Source organism: Talpa occidentalis, unplaced genomic scaffold, assembly GCF_014898055.3.
Source record: "Talpa occidentalis isolate TD23 unplaced genomic scaffold, MPIMG_talOcc4v2.1 talOcc4.8, whole genome shotgun sequence".
Taxonomy (NCBI): Eukaryota; Metazoa; Chordata; class Mammalia; order Eulipotyphla; family Talpidae; genus Talpa; species Talpa occidentalis.
In genome coordinates, this window is record NW_023605194.1 from 29,639,713 (window position 1) to 29,657,585 (window position 17,873).

The 17,873-nt window shown below is 44.4% G+C and overlaps 2 protein-coding genes across 5 annotated transcripts in view; both read left to right on the plus strand.

Moving 5' to 3' along the window:
• PARG (poly(ADP-ribose) glycohydrolase) overlaps positions 1–3,504 on the plus strand; it is a 107,476-nt gene extending 103,972 nt beyond the window's left edge. For 2 of the 3 annotated variants that reach the window (XM_037497460.2, XM_037497459.2), the window contains exons 17-18: positions 1,304–1,432; positions 2,108–3,502. In XM_037497460.2, the coding sequence (XP_037353357.1) occupies positions 1,304–1,432; positions 2,108–2,262 (284 nt within the window). In that variant the 3' untranslated portion in view covers positions 2,263–3,502. Of the gene's footprint in view, positions 1–1,303; positions 1,433–2,107 lie in introns of all 3 variants that reach the window. The other variant, XM_037497458.2, reaches the window with a different exon arrangement.
• A 10,088-nt stretch (positions 3,505–13,592) lies between these two features.
• OGDHL (oxoglutarate dehydrogenase L) overlaps positions 13,593–17,873 on the plus strand; it is a 28,120-nt gene continuing 23,839 nt past the window's right edge. For both annotated transcript variants that reach the window (XM_037496402.2, XM_037496403.2), the window contains exons 1-3: positions 13,593–13,652; positions 15,887–15,964; positions 17,474–17,678. In XM_037496402.2, the coding sequence (XP_037352299.1) occupies positions 17,475–17,678 (204 nt within the window). In that variant the 5' untranslated portion in view covers positions 13,593–13,652; positions 15,887–15,964; position 17,474. The remainder of the gene's footprint in view (positions 13,653–15,886; positions 15,965–17,473; positions 17,679–17,873) is intronic.

A 17,873-nucleotide genomic window follows, 5' to 3' on the forward strand; every position in this document is an offset into this window, starting at 1 on the left:
TCTCTTTCACACACACACAGAACATATTTTAGAAATGATGAGTACACACCAGTGCCTTCCATGCCACCTTACAAACTTATTTTTTGTCTTCCCCCATTTGGTGTTGTGTATCCCATCTTCTGCAAACCTCCATTTCCAATAATATTGATACATTTTCTCATTTGCTCAATTCTGTAATATATTTTAAAATAGTTTCAGGATTACTTTGCTTATACCATTATGATAAGCAAACTTAGTAAAAAGAGTTGGAGATTTTTTGCAACTTTTTTCCTCCTTGCTCAAGTCTCAAGATATTGAATATTGTGTTTATAAGTTACTTGGATTAGTTTTCATCCTTTCCTTCAGTGTAGTTCTTTTTTTTTTTTTTAAATAAAGTTGCACTCATTTGTTTTAGTTTACTTTCAATGTTAAATTACAGGTTCCTCCCCATTCTCATTGTTCTAATGAAATGTCTGAATAACATGTTCAGAAATCAAAACTAAACAGAAATTATCCTCTTTATGTTTCCATTTGATTTCCACCTCTCCTTTTATGAAGGAAAAAATGTAGAAGTAGCAAAGCACATCTATTGCATCTGTGTTCGGTTTTGTTGTTATTGAAAACAAATTTTATCTATTGATATGACTATAAAGAACATAATTTTTGGAAACATGCTTCAGGCTTGGTGGTTTGTAACTTTTGTTCTCAAAGATTTTCCCATTTAAACATACCCTTTTCCCATTTCACTTACTGTTCAGTGTCTTCAAACAGTCACTGCACGCTGCAATGATTGGGTGAAGTTGGAGTACTGTGGGGTGAAGGGGTACCCTTAGCCCATTTTGAGAAAGTTTGCTGTTGGATTAATGAGAGCATTAGAACTGCCTCAGTACATTGGTAAGGGAAAAGTTGCAGAAACTTCTGTAATACAAAATAGCAACAACTATATAATAGGACAAAATAATTAAGTCAAGCAAGCTAACACAAAAATTTTAGGTCCAGATTAATGAGTGAAGAAAATACCACCTTAGTGCCTTGACTGTGCTACCTGAAATGCACCTTCCTTTTTTTGTGGTTCAGAAAAGGTGCTGGTATGAGAATTCTGTAGCTTAATGGTATTCTCAACAGCATGCCTAAAAAGTTACATAACTAGATGATATATGCCCATCCTGTATTTGCCTTTTCTAATAACATACATATTAGGTTTATAAATCTTTAATCTGGGATAAATCTTTGACATACCAACTGTAATTTAGCTGGCTGAGAGAACTAAAGGTGTCTTGATGGAAGTGTCATGGTATAGCTGGGTTTGTTCTCTTTGCTACAGCCTTAATACAGATACTGGCAGCTGCGGCAGCTGAGCGAGATGTGGTTTATTTCACCTTTGGGGATTCAGAATTGATGAGAGACATTTACAGCATGCACACTTTCCTTACTGAAAGAAAACTGACTGTTGGTAAGTAGGAGATTGTCTTGACACTTGGTATCTAGATGGATGGTACACTATCCAAGAGAAATACTTCCTAAATCTGGATGAATCACAGTGGATAAGAAAGAATGAAAATGTGACTTTGAGAGGAGGGAACAAAGTCTTAGAGAGGAAACATTTACAGAATCTTTTTTTCCGGCAAAGTTTCATTTGCATTCTTGAATATGAGTATGTTAGCTCTTAAAATAAGGCTAAAAAACTGGAAATAGTTTCCATTTTTACTTTTGTACATGTAAAGTATTTAAAGAGGGAAGGCATAGGAGGTTAAGTTCACACTTAGGAGATCTCGCTCTGGCTCATATTCATCAAACATACCAGCATGTTTATCTGCTGTGTCAAAGCTGGATATGCAGATCTTGCTGCCTTGAGAGCTGAATGTAGAATTAGAGTTACCATGAGCTCCCAAAAGGAAGCATGATGAGGTGACAGATATGTAACCTGCTTGTAAGCTAATAAGTAGTTTCTTGCAGTAATTAATTTTTTTAATTTTATCTTGGGAACACTTTCCAACATGCTTTTTTTTTTTCACAAGTCCAATTTCAGCATGTTACTTAGATTTAGGAAAAACTAGAGTGTTATTTTAGTAGTTTTATCCATGTACATACCTTACTGTGCTAATTGGTCTGGGCTTTTACTCTCTAGGAGAAGTGTATAAGCTGCTGCTACGATATTACAATGAAGAATGTAGAAACTGTTCTACCCCCGGTCCGGACATCAAGCTTTATCCATTCATCTACCATGCTGTTGAGTCTTGTGCAGAGGCCACCAGTCAGCCAGGACATAGGACTGGGACCTGAAGAATGGAGTAAAATGGTGATACCTTCTACCCATCACCAGAGACTTCCTGTTTGAATTGTCAGGTGTAATATATGAACTGACTCAGTATAAATGTGTATATAGTCCACGTTTGTAGGCAAAGATGCAAATCCCTTTACACACATACAATTGTGAGTTTGTATGTCTAAACCCCCACCATCTTGACTAATTTAGATCTATTTTGCTTCCATTTTCTTTTATGTTAGTTACCATTCTTTGGATTTTTCTTTCACGGATCAAATTTCTGGTGAAATCCCATGAAAGATTATGCTCAGCCTGTGAGGTCTCTTTTTTTTTTGATAACTGTATATTATACAAAATGCTTTTGCAGCTGGTAGATGCTGGTGATGCCAGGGAAGAAGTTGAAATCCAAGAATCTGTTTAACTTGGTCTTCTGAAGATCTCCCTATGAACCTTTCACCTCAACTCTTGTTATGATTACATTGTTTGAGTTTTGAATTTTGAAAATTAAGAGTTGGTCCTTTTCCCCGCCCATGTTTTGTTTCTTAATGCAAATCTCATAGGTTAAAAGTGCTGTTTACTTAAGACAAACTAATTTCTAAAAATAATTCTTTGAGACATCGCCTTTATCTATAATGGATTGTCTGTCCTTTCTCCCTCCTTTCCCCCCCCATCAGTTTTTATTTATACTGCTTTTGGAAACTAACCAAGATAGATGAAAAAGTAGGCTAAAAGTTAATTTACCCTTATGACTGGGGGGGGGGGGAAAGAATCAAAACGGTTGAAGGATATTTTTTTGTTTTTGAGGATTATTTTTTTCTTTTTAAATTAGAATTATTGTTTGTTCCCTGGTGCTTGAAGCATATTCATATAACCAAAGTTTGGGAACTGAGAAATTCATGTTGATACGATGTTTCTCTGGTATTCGAAGGTTACTATAAAGTTATGTAATTAATAAATTTTCATTAACATATCATTTGTCAGAAACTTCCATATCTATATTGCGTGTGTGTATATATATACATATATATATACCTATGTGTTTTTTAAGTATGTCTATGTGCAAGCACATAAATCTAAATAAAACTGGAGTTGTGGAAAATCATTAGGCTTAGGCTTTGTCAGGGGCTCTGCCTTTGAATCCTTTATTTACAATTGTGTCCACTTAAAACATAAATAATAATGTCTTTCATAGGTTAAAGTAAAAAAATCAAAACCATGTCTGTGTTGAGAGCAGAGCTTAGTCATTAAAGCACTTATTCATATTTCTAAAATAATCCTAAACCATACTGTTGAAGTTCTTGTTTATATCCAACTGTCAGGAAAAGGCATTGGAGATCAAATCCTATTAATTAGGCATTTCGGTAGATGGTTCAAACTCCAAGTGTCAGTATTGGCACTTGGGGCCTTGGCCAATGTCTGTAACTCTTTCTGTTCGTATAGAGATTGAGTGGTTAATGGAATTTGGCACCTGGAGGCAGCCTCTTGTCATTGACGAAGTTCTTTACCACGGTGACTAAGATTTTTAATCATTACTCTAAGTCCAAGGCGACTGACTTTTTTCTACTGGTACGAAAATCTTTTTAGTCCATCTGATACTTTAAGAATTCATGGTTGTATCGCCTATTCTTTCCTTCTTACCCAGCCCCAAGACTAAGTGAACAGTTTGGTGAAATGTTACATGAACAGTATAGGATGGTTCTTGTGAAAAATCAATAAGTAAGGTAAGAAGACATTGAATAAGATAAAAAAACTATCCAGCCTAATATACCCAAACTTAGCATCTAACTCTCTACTCTTAGTGCTGAATAGGCTAAGTGACTGGGCTGTCTTTCTCACTGCCTCTCTTGTTGATGAGAAGTTTCCAAGAAAAAAAGCTGCCTCATTCTTTGTTTCAGTGCATTCTGGGGTGGGAACAATTTATTTAGATGGACTGTGAAAAGAACTAATGTCCATTTAGGGTAGGAGGAGGTGAAAATATGATTGCTTTGTTCTTAAAGGCCCTTTGTAAAGAGAAGGGCAAAATCATATCAAATGAACATTTATATCAATTCTAACATTTAATACCACCTTTTTATTTTCTTTCATTTGGAATTTATGTTTTTTTTTCCCTAAGATTTATTTATGCATTCAAGAACTTGGGTACAGGCCAGAGGGTGGGAGGTGAGAGGATTCACCAGAGGCAGGGTGGGGAGCAGAACAGGTGGATTGACTGAAATACACTGCTGAGAGGAGCACCAGAAAAGTCAGGAGAGGTCTGCTGCGCCCTGTGGGTACCTCCCTGGCCAGGGATTGAACTTGTGCTGCAGTGGCAGTGGATAGTTTCATAGGTTGTATCTTAACCCCTTGCGCCACCAGGGAGGCCCCTGAGGTTTATGGTTTTATTTCATGTTACTTTTCTCTCCCTTAATCTACTGAGGTGTAGATTAGGACTCTTAAGTTTTTAAGAGTCCTAAAAAAGCAAGTTTTAAAGCTTGCTTGCTTTTTTCACTTTCAGTCTGTGTCATTCAAATAACGGTTTAAGGAAGCAATGGGAGTAATGGGAAAAGCATAAGATTTTAAATTAGGCAACCTGGGTTCAAATACTAGCCACATCCCCTAGCTAACAATTTAGCTTTCTCTAAATAAACTGATTTTCTGAGACTTACTTAATTCATGTGGAAAATGGACTATTACCATATATGTGTGTGTGTGTATGTGTGTATATATATATATATTTAAAAGGGAGCAGTGATCACAGGTGCTTCCACATGGTTGATCCTCAATTAATATCGAGAAATAGTTGGCGAGGAAAGTTTGGTAACACCTACTGTATATTAGGTACTGTGTTAGTTGCGGTACCTATTTTAACCTTTTTATCCAACGAGCTAACAGATGTCTAGAATCCCACCTCAACCTCCAGGAGTTCATTATGAAAGGAGACTTAATCTGTCATCGCTGTCAGGAATCTAATAGAGCAAAAGTTCTGACTGATACACTTGTTTTCTACCAAGTTCCTCATATAGCTTATTCATCACAAATAACTAGTTTTCAGTGTGGTTCCTAAAGTTTCCTCTGTGAGAATTGTTTCTTGTTGGTTGAGGTGACATTAAAGGCAGGCATACCCAAATCAGTATTTAAAAGGTAGCTTGGAAAGGAAGCCAGCCAAGATCCCTGATTGCTATGCCTGGTACTTATATATTTATATTGCTTTGGAAACTATTAAGCTGTCCCACTCCAAGAATGTGATGGAGCAAAGAATTAATTGGATTGAATTCTTAAAAACTTCAACAGAAAAAGAGGCCATTGCATAGATTTATCCTTTTCTGTATTCTCCAAATCATGGCTGCATAGTGATGGCTTTTTCCTGGTGTAAGGAAGGCTTTATGTTTAGCATGTCTGTTTTAAAGATAAGTAAAGATCTGGAGGGCCTGTAATTCCTTTTCTCAACCCTGCAGATCTGCCTCACACTTTTTTCTAGAGGGAAGGGAAGGAATAGCCATTGTTGGAACTTGAGCTCATAATGTTTAATCTTGTCCTTCCCTGAGATATGAAGGGGACTCCCAATGTGATATTTATTAGAACTATGAAAATCCACCAGCCTACTTCTGCTCTCATGCCAGTAGCAAAATGCCCTTCATCCCCTCTTGTCAGGCCCCACAGAGATCTGCTGAGCCTTCAAAAGAAGATTTCACAAACAAGGCAACCAACACTGCATATGTTCAACTGATATTATTTTCTCTGACTGTTTATTTTAAATGTGCTATTGCTTACATGATTTTTTTTTTTTTTTATAGAGGCATGTTTATTTATTTATTTATTTATTTGTTTGTTTGTTTTTGTTTATACATGCACTGGGTACAGTCAGAAGTGCGGGAGGGTGAGAGAATTCACCAGAGCCAGAGCGGGAAGCAGAGCAGGCAGAAGGACCGAAGTACACTGCTGAGGGGAGCAGCGGGCGGCAGGAGAGGTCTGCGCGCCATGTGGGACCCTCGCTGGTGGCCGGGGAGCAGCCGGGGATCGAACCGGCGCCGCCGAGGCCGCGGGCAGCTTCGCAACCCAGTGCTCAACCGCTGCGCCACCGGGGAGGCCCTTACATGATTTTTGTAGGAAGAGAATAAGGAAATTCAGATCCCCCTGTCAGCCCCTCTTTTCTCAAATAATTGTGCTGCTTTTAACACTTAGTGTTCTTACTCTCATTTAAATGCTTTAGAACCTCAATAAAAAATAAGTAAAAAAAATTAAAATTTAGATTGGGGCCTCCCCTTGTGGCGCAGGCGGTGAGCGCCATGCTGTGAAGCTGTCTGCAGCCTCTCGGCAGGCCAGCGAGGGTCCCACATGGCGCAGCAGACCACTCCTGTGTCACCTGCTGCTCCCCTCAGCAGTGCATTTCAGTCAGGCTTCCTGTTCTGTTCCCTGCTCTTTCTCTGGTGAACCCCCTCACCCTCCCACTCATCTGACCTGTACCCTGGTTCTTGTATAAATAAATAAATAAATCTTTAAAAAAATATAAACAGCCATTTGAAAAAAAATTTAGATTGTGTCTTAGGCATTTGGTGAAAGTTTTTGCAGATAGGTCTATTATTCCATACTAGATAGACAGTAGAGATGGGGCACTGGCTAGCTCAGTCAGTAGAGCAGGGTCCTGGGTCCTACATTGGGTGCAAAGTTAATTTTGTTCTAAAATTCACAAAGATTGCCTATAAGAAACAGCTTCTGGACATTAATGGAAATGACTCTTGTGAAACAGTTGGTTTCTAGACTTGGTCTGGAGGGAAAAAAACCTGTTCTGAAAAAGCAACAGACATGTGGAGATGTCATTCTCTTACCACATGATCAAGCAGTGACATTCCTTAGTATTTACCAAAAGGACTTGAAAATGTTTGTCTACACAAAAACTTGTACTTCGATATTTATAGCAGTTTCATTCATAGTTGTCAAAACTTGGAAGCAACCAAGATGTCCTTCAGTAGGTAAGTATATAAATAAACTGTGGTACATCTAGACGGTGGAATATTATTCACTGCTATAAATAAGTACTAAGTTAAAAAAGTCAATCTGAAAAGTTACACACTGTATGACTCAATTATATGATATTCTCAAAAAAGCATAAGTATGGAGACAGTGCAAGATCACTGGTTGCCAGGGATTAGATGGAAGGGATGGATCAAAAGGCATGGATCAGCTGCCCTAAAAGCACACTAGATTTTTAGCACAGTTGCATTTTCTATATCATACTGTTGGTGGGTATATACCATATACATTTGCCAAAACCCATAGAATGTATAGCATCAAGCATGAACCCTAACGTAACCAAGGATTTTGGGTGATTTATCTTACAGGGGTTGCCTTATGTATAACTCATTTTTCTTTGGATGCTTTCAGTAATCTTATCATTAGTTTTCAGCAGTTTAATTTTAATGTGTCTTGGGGTATGTATGGGTTTGTTTATTTTATTTTGATTAGGCTTCCTAATCAAGATTTTTGTTTCTTTCCCCAAGTTAGGGAGATTATCAGTTATCATATTTTTAAAAATAAAGCTCCTACCCCTTTCTTGTCCTCACTTCCTTCTGGACCCCTGTGATGCAGATATTGTTTCTCTTGAAATTGTCCCATAGGGCTCTTACAGTATTTTCATTCTTTTTTTTGCTGGTCAGTTTGTGTGTTTTCCCTATCATATGTTCAAACCTTGATTCCGTTCACTCCTTTCTTTCTGTCTGTTGTATTTTTTTAGTTGTTATGGAATTCTTTAAATCCATTATTTCCACTTGAAGCATTCTTAATATTTTCTCTATCCTTGTTGCAATTCTTATTTTGTCAATTATTTTTCTTATGTAAATAAGCTTAGTTAGAACCATTGCTCTAAACTCTTCCTCAGGTAAGTTACCTAAGTGTGCTGGATTTACATTTTTCCTATCTTCTTCCTTTGTTCCATCATTTATAGTCTATTCTTTTTTTGGTTTTTATGGATTGACCTAAAGAGCTTTGGTGTGGTAGCCTTATATTATTAAGAATACAGGTTGGGGGCCTCCCTGGTTGTGCAAGGGGTTAAACACCACACTGTGAAACAATCCACAGTCTTTGCAGCATGAGTTCGATCCCCGGCCAGCCAGGGAGCAACCCACATGGCGAAGCTTACCTCTCCTGCCTCGCCTGCTGCTCCCCTCAGCAGTGTGTTTCAGTCGGTCAATCTGTTCTGTTCCCTGCTTTGTCTCTGGTGAATCCTCTCACCCACTACATCTCTGGCCTGTATCCCAGCTCTTATATGGATAAATAAATAAATCCTTAAAAAAAAATACAGGTTGGGCCTCCCTGGTGGCGCAGCGGTTGAGCGCTGGGTTGTGAAGCTGCCCGCAGCCTCTGCAGCGCCGGTTCGATCCCCGGCTGCTCCCCGGCCACCGGAGGAGGGTCCCACATGGCGTGCAGACCTCTCCTGCCGCCCGCTGCTCCCCTCAGCAGTGTACTTCGGTCCTTCTGCCTGCTCTGCTCCCCGCTCTGGCTCTGGTGAATTCTCTCACCCTCCCGTGCTTCTGACTGGACCCAGTGCATGTATAAACAAAACAAACAAACAAACAAATAAATAAATAAACATGCCTCTATAAAATTAAAAAAAAAAAATACAGGTTGCAGAATATAGTCCTACCTTGTTTGCCCAGGATCCTGGGGTGTCTATTATTTTATGGACAGATACCTCTGAGCTGTTTGGATGACTGGAGCTTTAGTGCTGGTAAAGAGGGAGAGCTGGGACAGCAGGGAGCCAAGAAGTTGTTGCTAGAGACTGCCTAAAGTTCAAGCCTCCTAAGGGGCTGCAGATGCCTGTGCTAAGGAGGGAGGGATCTACAACAACCCCCTCCCCTAGAACAGTTTCCTCAGTTGGAGATTCCCTGGTAGTTTTAGGCTAACACTGACCCCTGAGCTGTGGTCCAGTGCTGGTTTGTGGGTTCTCTGATAAGTAAATCATTCTCTTCTTGCCTTTCAACATCTCACTTCTAAACCCAGCAATAAATGTTAGTTCTGCAAAGCTTCCCTTCACCCTCCTGTAGCTGATCTCATTTTTACTTTCTGAGTCTCTATATATAGCATCTGAATATTATTTAGTCCTGTAAAACCTTTATCTCTTTTTTTTCTTACTGTTACTTATTTTTTCAAAAACGCCTCTTTTGCTTAATTCTCTGCTTGTTTGATTTATCTCCCCTGCTGGAGAGATACCTCTATAGAGCAAGGCCTTTGTCCCTCATTGTTTTTCTTCCAAGATTTAGCACAGCTTCTTCAAAGGAATAACTGATCAATAAATGCTTGTTGGTAAACTACTAGTAGTGTCTTAAATGGATCCATAGATTTGCATTTATGTGAAATACTATTTCAACTGTAAAATAGAGACAAAAACTGTGTTTTAGAAAAACTACAAACTATAAACAGATCATCTTAAATGCATTAGAATCTGGCTATATAAAACCTATGTTGAAGTCTTTTGTAAAGTGAAACTTTTTAAACATGAGACAATCATGATTATATATAATCTACAAATGTTATATAATTAAGTCACTTCAGTAATCTTTTATTTCTATTTTGTTTGTTGCTCTGCTGTTATGTTGAGTTTTCCGAAGGCTAAACAAACTTGCAGCAAACTGGTGGGCTCTTAGAGACTTCTGAGTGACAGTGTAGTACACTGCAAAAAGTGTATGTTGGGGGGATGGGTAGTGGGGCTGTGGTCAATCACAAGTCTGACCTGGTCTTGAATCCCAACTCTGAACATCCTGGCTCTGAAGCCCTAACAACCAGCCACCTCCATCCCCGAGTCTCAAGTTCCTCATTTAAAATTGGGTTGATAACAGCTATCTTGTAGGGAACTAATCAGGGGTGAGCACTGTTAAGGCATTTGTCACAGTGCTAGCAGCTAGTGGGGTGCTGGTACTGGAAGTCTCTACTTTCATTTTTGCCATTTCTACACACTATAGCATGATTTAGTCCTGCCTGCTAATGCACTGCTTTTTACTTCTTACACACTTTACCCCCCAGTTAACAGTCCCAAATGGTCCAAAGACTTGCGATAAGGTACCTTCAGATGCCAGAGCGAATTTATCTCTAAAAGTGGGAGCTGTCTGAATTATCCATACTAGATCTATGTACTATCTTATTCCACACACATAGGACCACTTAAGAAATCAATACCCATTGTAATATCAGGGTAGGACAAATGCCTTCTGCCACTTTTAAAAGCCTCATGGCTTTCTCTGGCTCATCATTGAAAGGAACCAGGCAGTTGGAAAATGAAGAAAGTCTGGGCCTGCAAGGAGATGGTAATCCACCCAGAGCCAACATTGTGGGCAAGGAGTCAACAATCCTATTGATCTGGCACAATGATTGACCGTTCTTATCAGAGCAACAGACTTTTGAGCCCTGTGTTAGAACTAAGTTTCAGCTAAAGTGAGGCAAGTGTTATCTATTTGTTTTGGCTTTTCACGAGGCTGTTGAAAAGGATTAAACAGTTGCTACGTTGCCTTTAAGAAAAATTAACTTCCAGTCCCTTGGGACTGTGTTTTAGTTTAAAACCATTTAGAGGAATTGATCACTTCCTTGCCTTTATTGCTTTCAGAAAAAAATATCCTTAGATGGAGATTTTCTGTTTCCTTTAAAATTTATGGACACTGCAACCCTCTGTGAGCAAACCTGGAGGGCACTAATCTTTCCTAATTTTTCCCCTACCTGCACCCCCAAACATTTCCACTGTGAATAAGGTCATTAGCACCTCTAATGTTCATTGAGCACCCTGCACTGATTAAACATCAGCAAGGTGCCTGCAGAATATTCTTCCTCACTTGATTTCCATCCTTAGGAAACAAACAAAAAAAACCCATAAATTTCTAATAGGGCAAATAAGTATCTTCAAAGTCAGATTCCAACCAATGTTTTAGTTTAGCTTTGTCTCTCTCAATGGCTACCTTTAATAGCCAACCCCTTCCTCTACATGGAATTTCATCCCCCCTCTTTTCAAGTCAGTAAGGTCCTACTTATCTGTGTAGCCCAAATTTCACTTTCTCTGGGAAGCCTTCCCTGACTTCTCAGGCAAAATCTGTCCTCCCAACTTCATGCTACACAGAGCCCCTCTCCATAGAGAGTGTTTCTAAAACTTTGGGATTCCTTGAAGATACAGATTCTGATTCTTGAACCCAAGAAGGATTTTTTTTTTTAAAGATTTATTTATTTATTTATACAAGCACTGGGTACAGTCAGAAGCATGAGAGGGTGAGAGAATTCACCAGAGCCAGAGCAAGGAGCAGAGCAGGCAGACTGACAAAACACACTGCTGAAGGGAGCAGTGGGTGCGGCAGGAGAGGTCTGTGTGCCATGTGGGACTCTCACTGGTGACCAGGGATTGAACCGGTGCTGAAGAGGCTGCAGGCAGCTTTGCAGCCCAACAATCAACCGCTGCGCCACTGGGGAGGCCCCCAAGACTGAATTTCTAACAAACTTTGAGGTGATGCGGCTGCTGTTGGTCCATGTAACATTTTGAGTGGTGAGGATATTGAATTCCCAGTGCAGGGTTTGGTTCTTTATGTGTGTGTTTGTTTTAGCAGGACTGCAACTGACTGTTTCATCTCTGAAAGCCCAGAACTAAGCACAGAGCCAACAAGAAAACTCTGAATATTTGTTGATAAGGAAGGAGTCCTCCCTTGTCACACTCACTAAGATCATCTTCCTTTCCTTTTTATAGCTGTTTCATAGAATTTTATTTCTCTTTATGGCAGGTCTTTATTTTTGCTGTTCACTTCATTTTTAAGGCAGAGTCAGGTTGTTGATTTTTTTAAAAGATTTATTTATTTATTTATACATACAAGCACTGGGTACAGTCAGAAGCGCGGGAGGGTGAGAGAATTCACCAGAGCCAGAGCAGGGAGCAGAGCAGGCAGAAGGACCGAAGTACACTGCTGAGGGGAGCAGCGGGCAGCAGGAGAGGTCTGCATGCCATGTGGGACCCTCCTCCGGTGGCTGGGGAGCAGCCAGGGATCAAACCGGCACTGCAGAGGCTGCAGGCAGCTTCGCAACCCAGCGCTCAACCACTGCGCCACTGGGGAGGCCCTGTTGATTGTTTTTTAACTCAGAAAAAAATACAGACTACTCGTTAGGGGGCTATTGCAATAATCCCTGGGAGAATTGATGGTGGTTTGAATATATATGTGTGTGTGTGTGTATATGTGTGTGTGTGTGTGCATGCATATTTATGTATATATATTTTTTAATGAAGAACTCCTATATATTTTAAAGATTTATCTATACATACAAGAGCTGGTGTGTAGGCCAGAGGTGTGGAGAGGTGAGAGACAGAACGGGGAGCAGAACAGGCAGATCTACTGAAATACACTGCTGAAGGGAGCAGCAGGGGAGACAGGAGAGGTCTGCGGCGCCATGTGAGTTAGCTCCCTGGGTGAGGATCTAGGTTAGAACTCCTGCTGCAGTGCCTGCGGATACCTTCATAGTGCTCAGAATTTAACCCCTTGCGCCTCCAGGGAGGCCCCAGAGGAACTCCTGTAATTTAAACGAGAACAAAACCCAATAGAAGTACAAGAAACTCCCCAAACTAACAATGTGTGATGCAAATTATTGATAATCAGAGGAATGCAAAATAAAAGGGTATTATGATATTGCACCTGCTATTCTGGAAAAAAATTACAGAGTTGGACACACTACCAAATTGACAGGGATATGAAGCTCTTGCACTGTTAATGGGAATATAGAATCAAGGAGCAATATGACACTGCTGAGTGAAGTAATGTATATCCCCATGACCCAGAGATTTAGGTCATGCTTATATATTCGAGAGAAAGTTCCACGCAGGTTCAGAAGGAAATGAGTAGGGAGTTCATTGCAACACTGTGGCAACAGGGAGGTAAAAGCAGCCTTGGGGGCAATGGATGGATAAAATGGCTATCACTCCGTGATCAATACTTTATACGCATTGTATCATCTCTCAAAACAATCCTGGGACTTTTAGTAGCATCCGTTTTGCAGAGGATAAAATGAAAACTATCTTCTTAAACACACACGTGACTGCTTATTTTCTGTTACACTTTTCTTAGCGGAAGGTCGAGAACACTGGGCTTCAAGTGCTCAGCAGCCTGCCAGGTCTCTGAGCCATACCTGGTCGCCCTCGGGATCGTCACTCTTTGACTCCCGAGAAGCCTCGGGCCTGGGCCGTCAGCACCGCGGACAGAGTCACCAGGGGGCGGGGGGGGCGGGGGGGCGGGGAGGCGGGGCATCCACAGAGACGTCACGACGCGCGGAGTCTCTGGGAGCGCATTCGCCGGGGGCGGGCGGCGCCGCCGAGTCACGTGACCCGGGTATTTGGCGCGGCGTGCAGCGCACCCCCAACGCGCAGCCCCCCGATCTGCAGCCGCCGGACCGCGCTGCCCCGCTGACTCCCGCCTGCCCGGTGAGCGCGGTGGCCCCTCCTTTCCAGGTCCCTGCGCCTCCTTTCTCCCGCCGTCTTGGGGGGCAGGGCCCCCCAGCTCCAGTGTTCTGAGGCTCAGAACACCCGCAGTCCTGAGCCGGGTCCCGCCGGAGGAGGGAGAAGGGGGGGTGAGCGTGACCTTGGCCCCGCCCTTGGCTGACCGCAGCCTCCCGGGGGACCCCAGCCCTTCGCTCACGTCGGACCCTTGGAGTGCAGTGTTTTTGCGTAAAGGAGCTACGCGCTAACGGTGGGGTTTCCGGCACCAGCGGGGGTTCTCCAGCCCCCAAACTACAGAGAGTTCACGCAGCCTTTAAAGGCCAGGGGAAGGGCCTGCTGCTGCTCTTTGCCCTTGCTGGGGGCCGGGGCAGTGGAGGTGATGGGGCAGGGGAGGGACCAGTGTTATGCGCCTGGCAAGACACTTAGGCAGCTTCGAAGTCTTAGCACCTCGTCAGAGCAGAGCCTTGGTAGATGGTTTTAACCATGGTCTTTGCCCACAAATGGGGAAACTGAGGCCCTGAGAAACAGAACTGGCTTGCGGTCCCAGCCAGCCAGGGAAATCCCTCCCATTCCTAGGGATATGGGGTAATGCATGGGCCTCAGCAGGTGTAGTGGGCGTTAACTGGATCCCAAGGGCCCTGCTCTGACCCCTCTACACCATGGACCCAAGCCCTGCAGCTCCTCCCCACACTTCCCACAGCAGCTGGGAATTGAATGCCTTTGTGCTTTTCCCCCCTCCTGGCTTTAGCTCAGGCTTTTCATCACTGCCAAGGAAATAAGTATATCCCTTCCCTGCTCGCTTCCTACCTCAGCATCTGCCTTGGTGATCTTCTCTTGGGCTCAGCAAGCTAGAGTCAGGGTTTATTCTTGAGAAAAGCCCACCCACTTCTCAGAATGTGGGGCCAGAGTAGGCCTGCCAGTAGCAGGAGGTCAGACTGCTGCCACCCAACTTCAAGGTCTCAGGGAGGCCTGTCCCCTCCTGCATTTTTGTTAACTGATCTCTACACTGGTGAGCAATTCTCACCCTGCAGCCCAGACAGAGCCTAGTTGGGGTGGGGGCTTAGTGACTGGGAATGCCTGCAGTTGTTATGGTTCTGGGCTCAGGCTGGGGGTACTGACCTTGTCACTAGAGAGAATGGCCTGGAGCTGCCTTCGTGTTAGTGTACTGGGGGCTGGCCTGGCTGGGACATGGCAAGGTACTTGACTCTTTGCTCTTGTCTTTGCCTACCTAGGTGGGCAGGACCTGACAGGGCAGGTTGGGCCTCTGGCTCCAAATACTGAGTCTGTTTTGTCCCCAGTCCTCCCTGGTGCCTGGGTACTCAGGTCCTGTTAGGATGGGGGTAGGATAAGCAACTGGCCAGGTCAGGTGAAGGCCACAGCAGTGCCAGCAGCTGCCCCAGACCAGTCAGTGCTTGTAAAACACAGTGTTCCTGTACCCGGCCAGGCTGGACACAAGCAGGCTTTGGCACTGCCCCCCTGAGCAGTACCATTCCTCTGTGGGGGTGGAGGTGGAGGCCAGCAGAGAGAGCATTTCTGGGTGCAGCCATTTGGAAAGTGCTTTGCCATTAAGAGAAATCTGAGTTTATATATTGACTCCCCACTGAGGAGGGCACCGGCTCTGGAACCACACAGAGCCCCATCATTTACCAACTTAGCCTCTCTGTGCCTCGGTTTCCTTCTTGATAAGGTGGGGCTAATCCCTGTGCCCAGCTCATGAAGTGGTTGAGAGAATTAAATGAGCTCAGTACCTGCCCCAGATAAGCATTCATTGATTGTGCTCTTATTTTTATTTGCACAATGGATGGTTTCAGTGTCTGGTTTCATTTGCTACAGAATGGGGACAGTAAATCTTCCTAGGTTGTTTGGATTCTTGTGATGCCCAGACCACTAGCTACTATGCCATCTGGACTGGGGAAGCACATTTGGCCTGGCCTTGGCGGTCAGAGGCTGAGCAGGGGTTGGGGTCCTGGCCCTTTGATCCCAGAGCCCATGGCTCTAGCCCCCTCCCAGCAGCTGGAGGGAGAGAGAGCCAGCTCCTACTGGCCCTCGCTCTAGGGCCTGCATAGCTGACTGATCTGGCTGGGAGTGCGGCCCAAGGCTTCAGAGGCTCACATGTGGGAAGGAAGCTTGGGGGCACTTGGGGCTTGAGGTCCTGCTGATCCCACCTCCTTCCCCCTACAATGGAATGTATTCTTCATTTTTAATTTTCCTCTGTTTAGACTTGCTGCTGGTTGCCTTGAGGACCACACTTTCCCTTGCTTGAGGAGACACCCATCTCCACCCCCAATTTTCCTCATGTGAGTTGGAATGGTGGGAGGGAGGGAGGAGGCAGGCTGGGAGGTCTGTGCCCTGCCCAGCCCTGGGACCTGACCTCTTGTGGAAACTCCAGCCAGATGGTTCTGGTGACTTGGCTGAGCTGAGGAGGGGGAGGGACTCTGTTGGCTGAGCATACCTGACCCCTGGGGCACTGGCTCAGAGCCAGGCCAACAGACCTGGGAGTTGTCACAGAAGGCACATTTTCTGGAAGGTGCTGTGCAAGAGGGAGCAGACCCCTCCTGCTTCTGGTGGGATGGCTGGAATTCTTTGGGGAGTAGGGCATTGGCAGGTATTCAAAGGGAGCTATTCTGTGTCCAGACGGTACTGGGGCAGGGAGGGGGCTCTTATTGTGAGGGTGGGGGAACAGAAGTCCTGTGTAGGATGAGGTGGCAGAGATCTGGAGGAACAGGGACCCCCAGTGTGCCCTGTGAATCCCTAGCCTGCCTGAATAGGGGCCCTTGGGGCTCTCCAGCATTGGAGGAGGCTCTTAGAGCTCCTGTCCTCCAGAGGGTAGCGGGAGTCACCGGTCCTCTACACAGCACTGAAAGCTCATTATTCAGGAATTTTCCCTGGGAAATGGAAGGGGACATGTGAGGGTGAAATAAACTCCCAGTTCTTTCTCTCCAGCCTGGCTGGACTCTCAGCCTATGTGTCCCCCGTGAGCTCTTAGCTGTCCTGAGTGACATTAGTCCTGAGTGTAAGCTCTGGGCAGGGTGCAGGAGACCAAGAGAGCTGTTTCAGACAACAGCTGGGCTGGGCCTGGTGGGTCTGCCTTCTGGTCTGCCCTCTACCACTCCCCAGCGCCCTCCCTTCTCTGAGTCTCAGTCCTCCCTCCTGTGGAGTGGGGCCACTGAGGCCCATGTCACAGTGTCCTGGCCTGGGTGGGCGCTCTGGGTCAGTCAGGAGATCACAGTGACCAGAGTCTCCGCAGTGTTCATGCACTATCCTGAAATATCACGAGGTGGAACATCTTCCTTATCCTCATTCTTCCACTCCTTTGCTCAGCTGTTCTGCTGGTTTCTCCTGACCTTGCACGGTATATCCAGTTCCTGTAAGACCTGCCCTGTCTGAGTTTCAGGGTGACCAGCTGTGTGCTTACCCCTTCTTGGGAATAATGCCTGACCATGCCCATGACCCTGTAAGTGGGCTTCAGGAACTAGGCTGGGTGCTCCCTGAGGCAGGGTCATACTTGCACCTGCATCAGACTTGGGGGACTAGGAAGGGAGCACAGGCTGGGATGGGTAGGGCACAGCAGGTCTGGGGCTCAGAGGCACTCTGTGGTGGTTGTGGAGTTTACTGAACTGGGATCTCTTGCTAGGCAGCAAACCCAGGAGAGCTGGGAGTGGCCCATTCACCAGGTCTCTTCACTGCCTTGTCCAGGTCACCTGCCCAGTAGGACTGACAAATGTCAGATGAGTGAGCAGTGCCTGCCAGAGCTTTCTTCCATCCTAGTCCCGGAGTTTATGCTTTTCCCTCATTGCCTTTTCTAGAATGAGTCAGTTGAGGCTGCTGCCATCCCGGCTTGGGGCACAGGCTGTGAGGCTCCTGGTCCCTCGTGATTTCCAGGTGTTCAGCTGGCGTGGCAGGTCATCTGGGCCACCGGCCACCTTCCCAAGCAGCAGAGGTGGAGGTGGCTCCAATTACATGGAAGAGATGTACTTCGCCTGGTTGGAAAACCCCCAGAGTGTCCACAAGGTCAGCAACCCCACCCTGTCCGCCATGTGGGAGGGATGCTTTTGGGGCTGGGTGTGAAAAGGTGAGTGGAGACAAGCAGTTTGCTGGCTGTGTGATCTTGGGCAACTTTCTTTAACATCTTTAGCCCCTGTTTGTGAAAGAGCCCCATTGGGTGAGGAAAGTCCATTGTGTTCTTGGTGCTGAACCAGTCAGTGG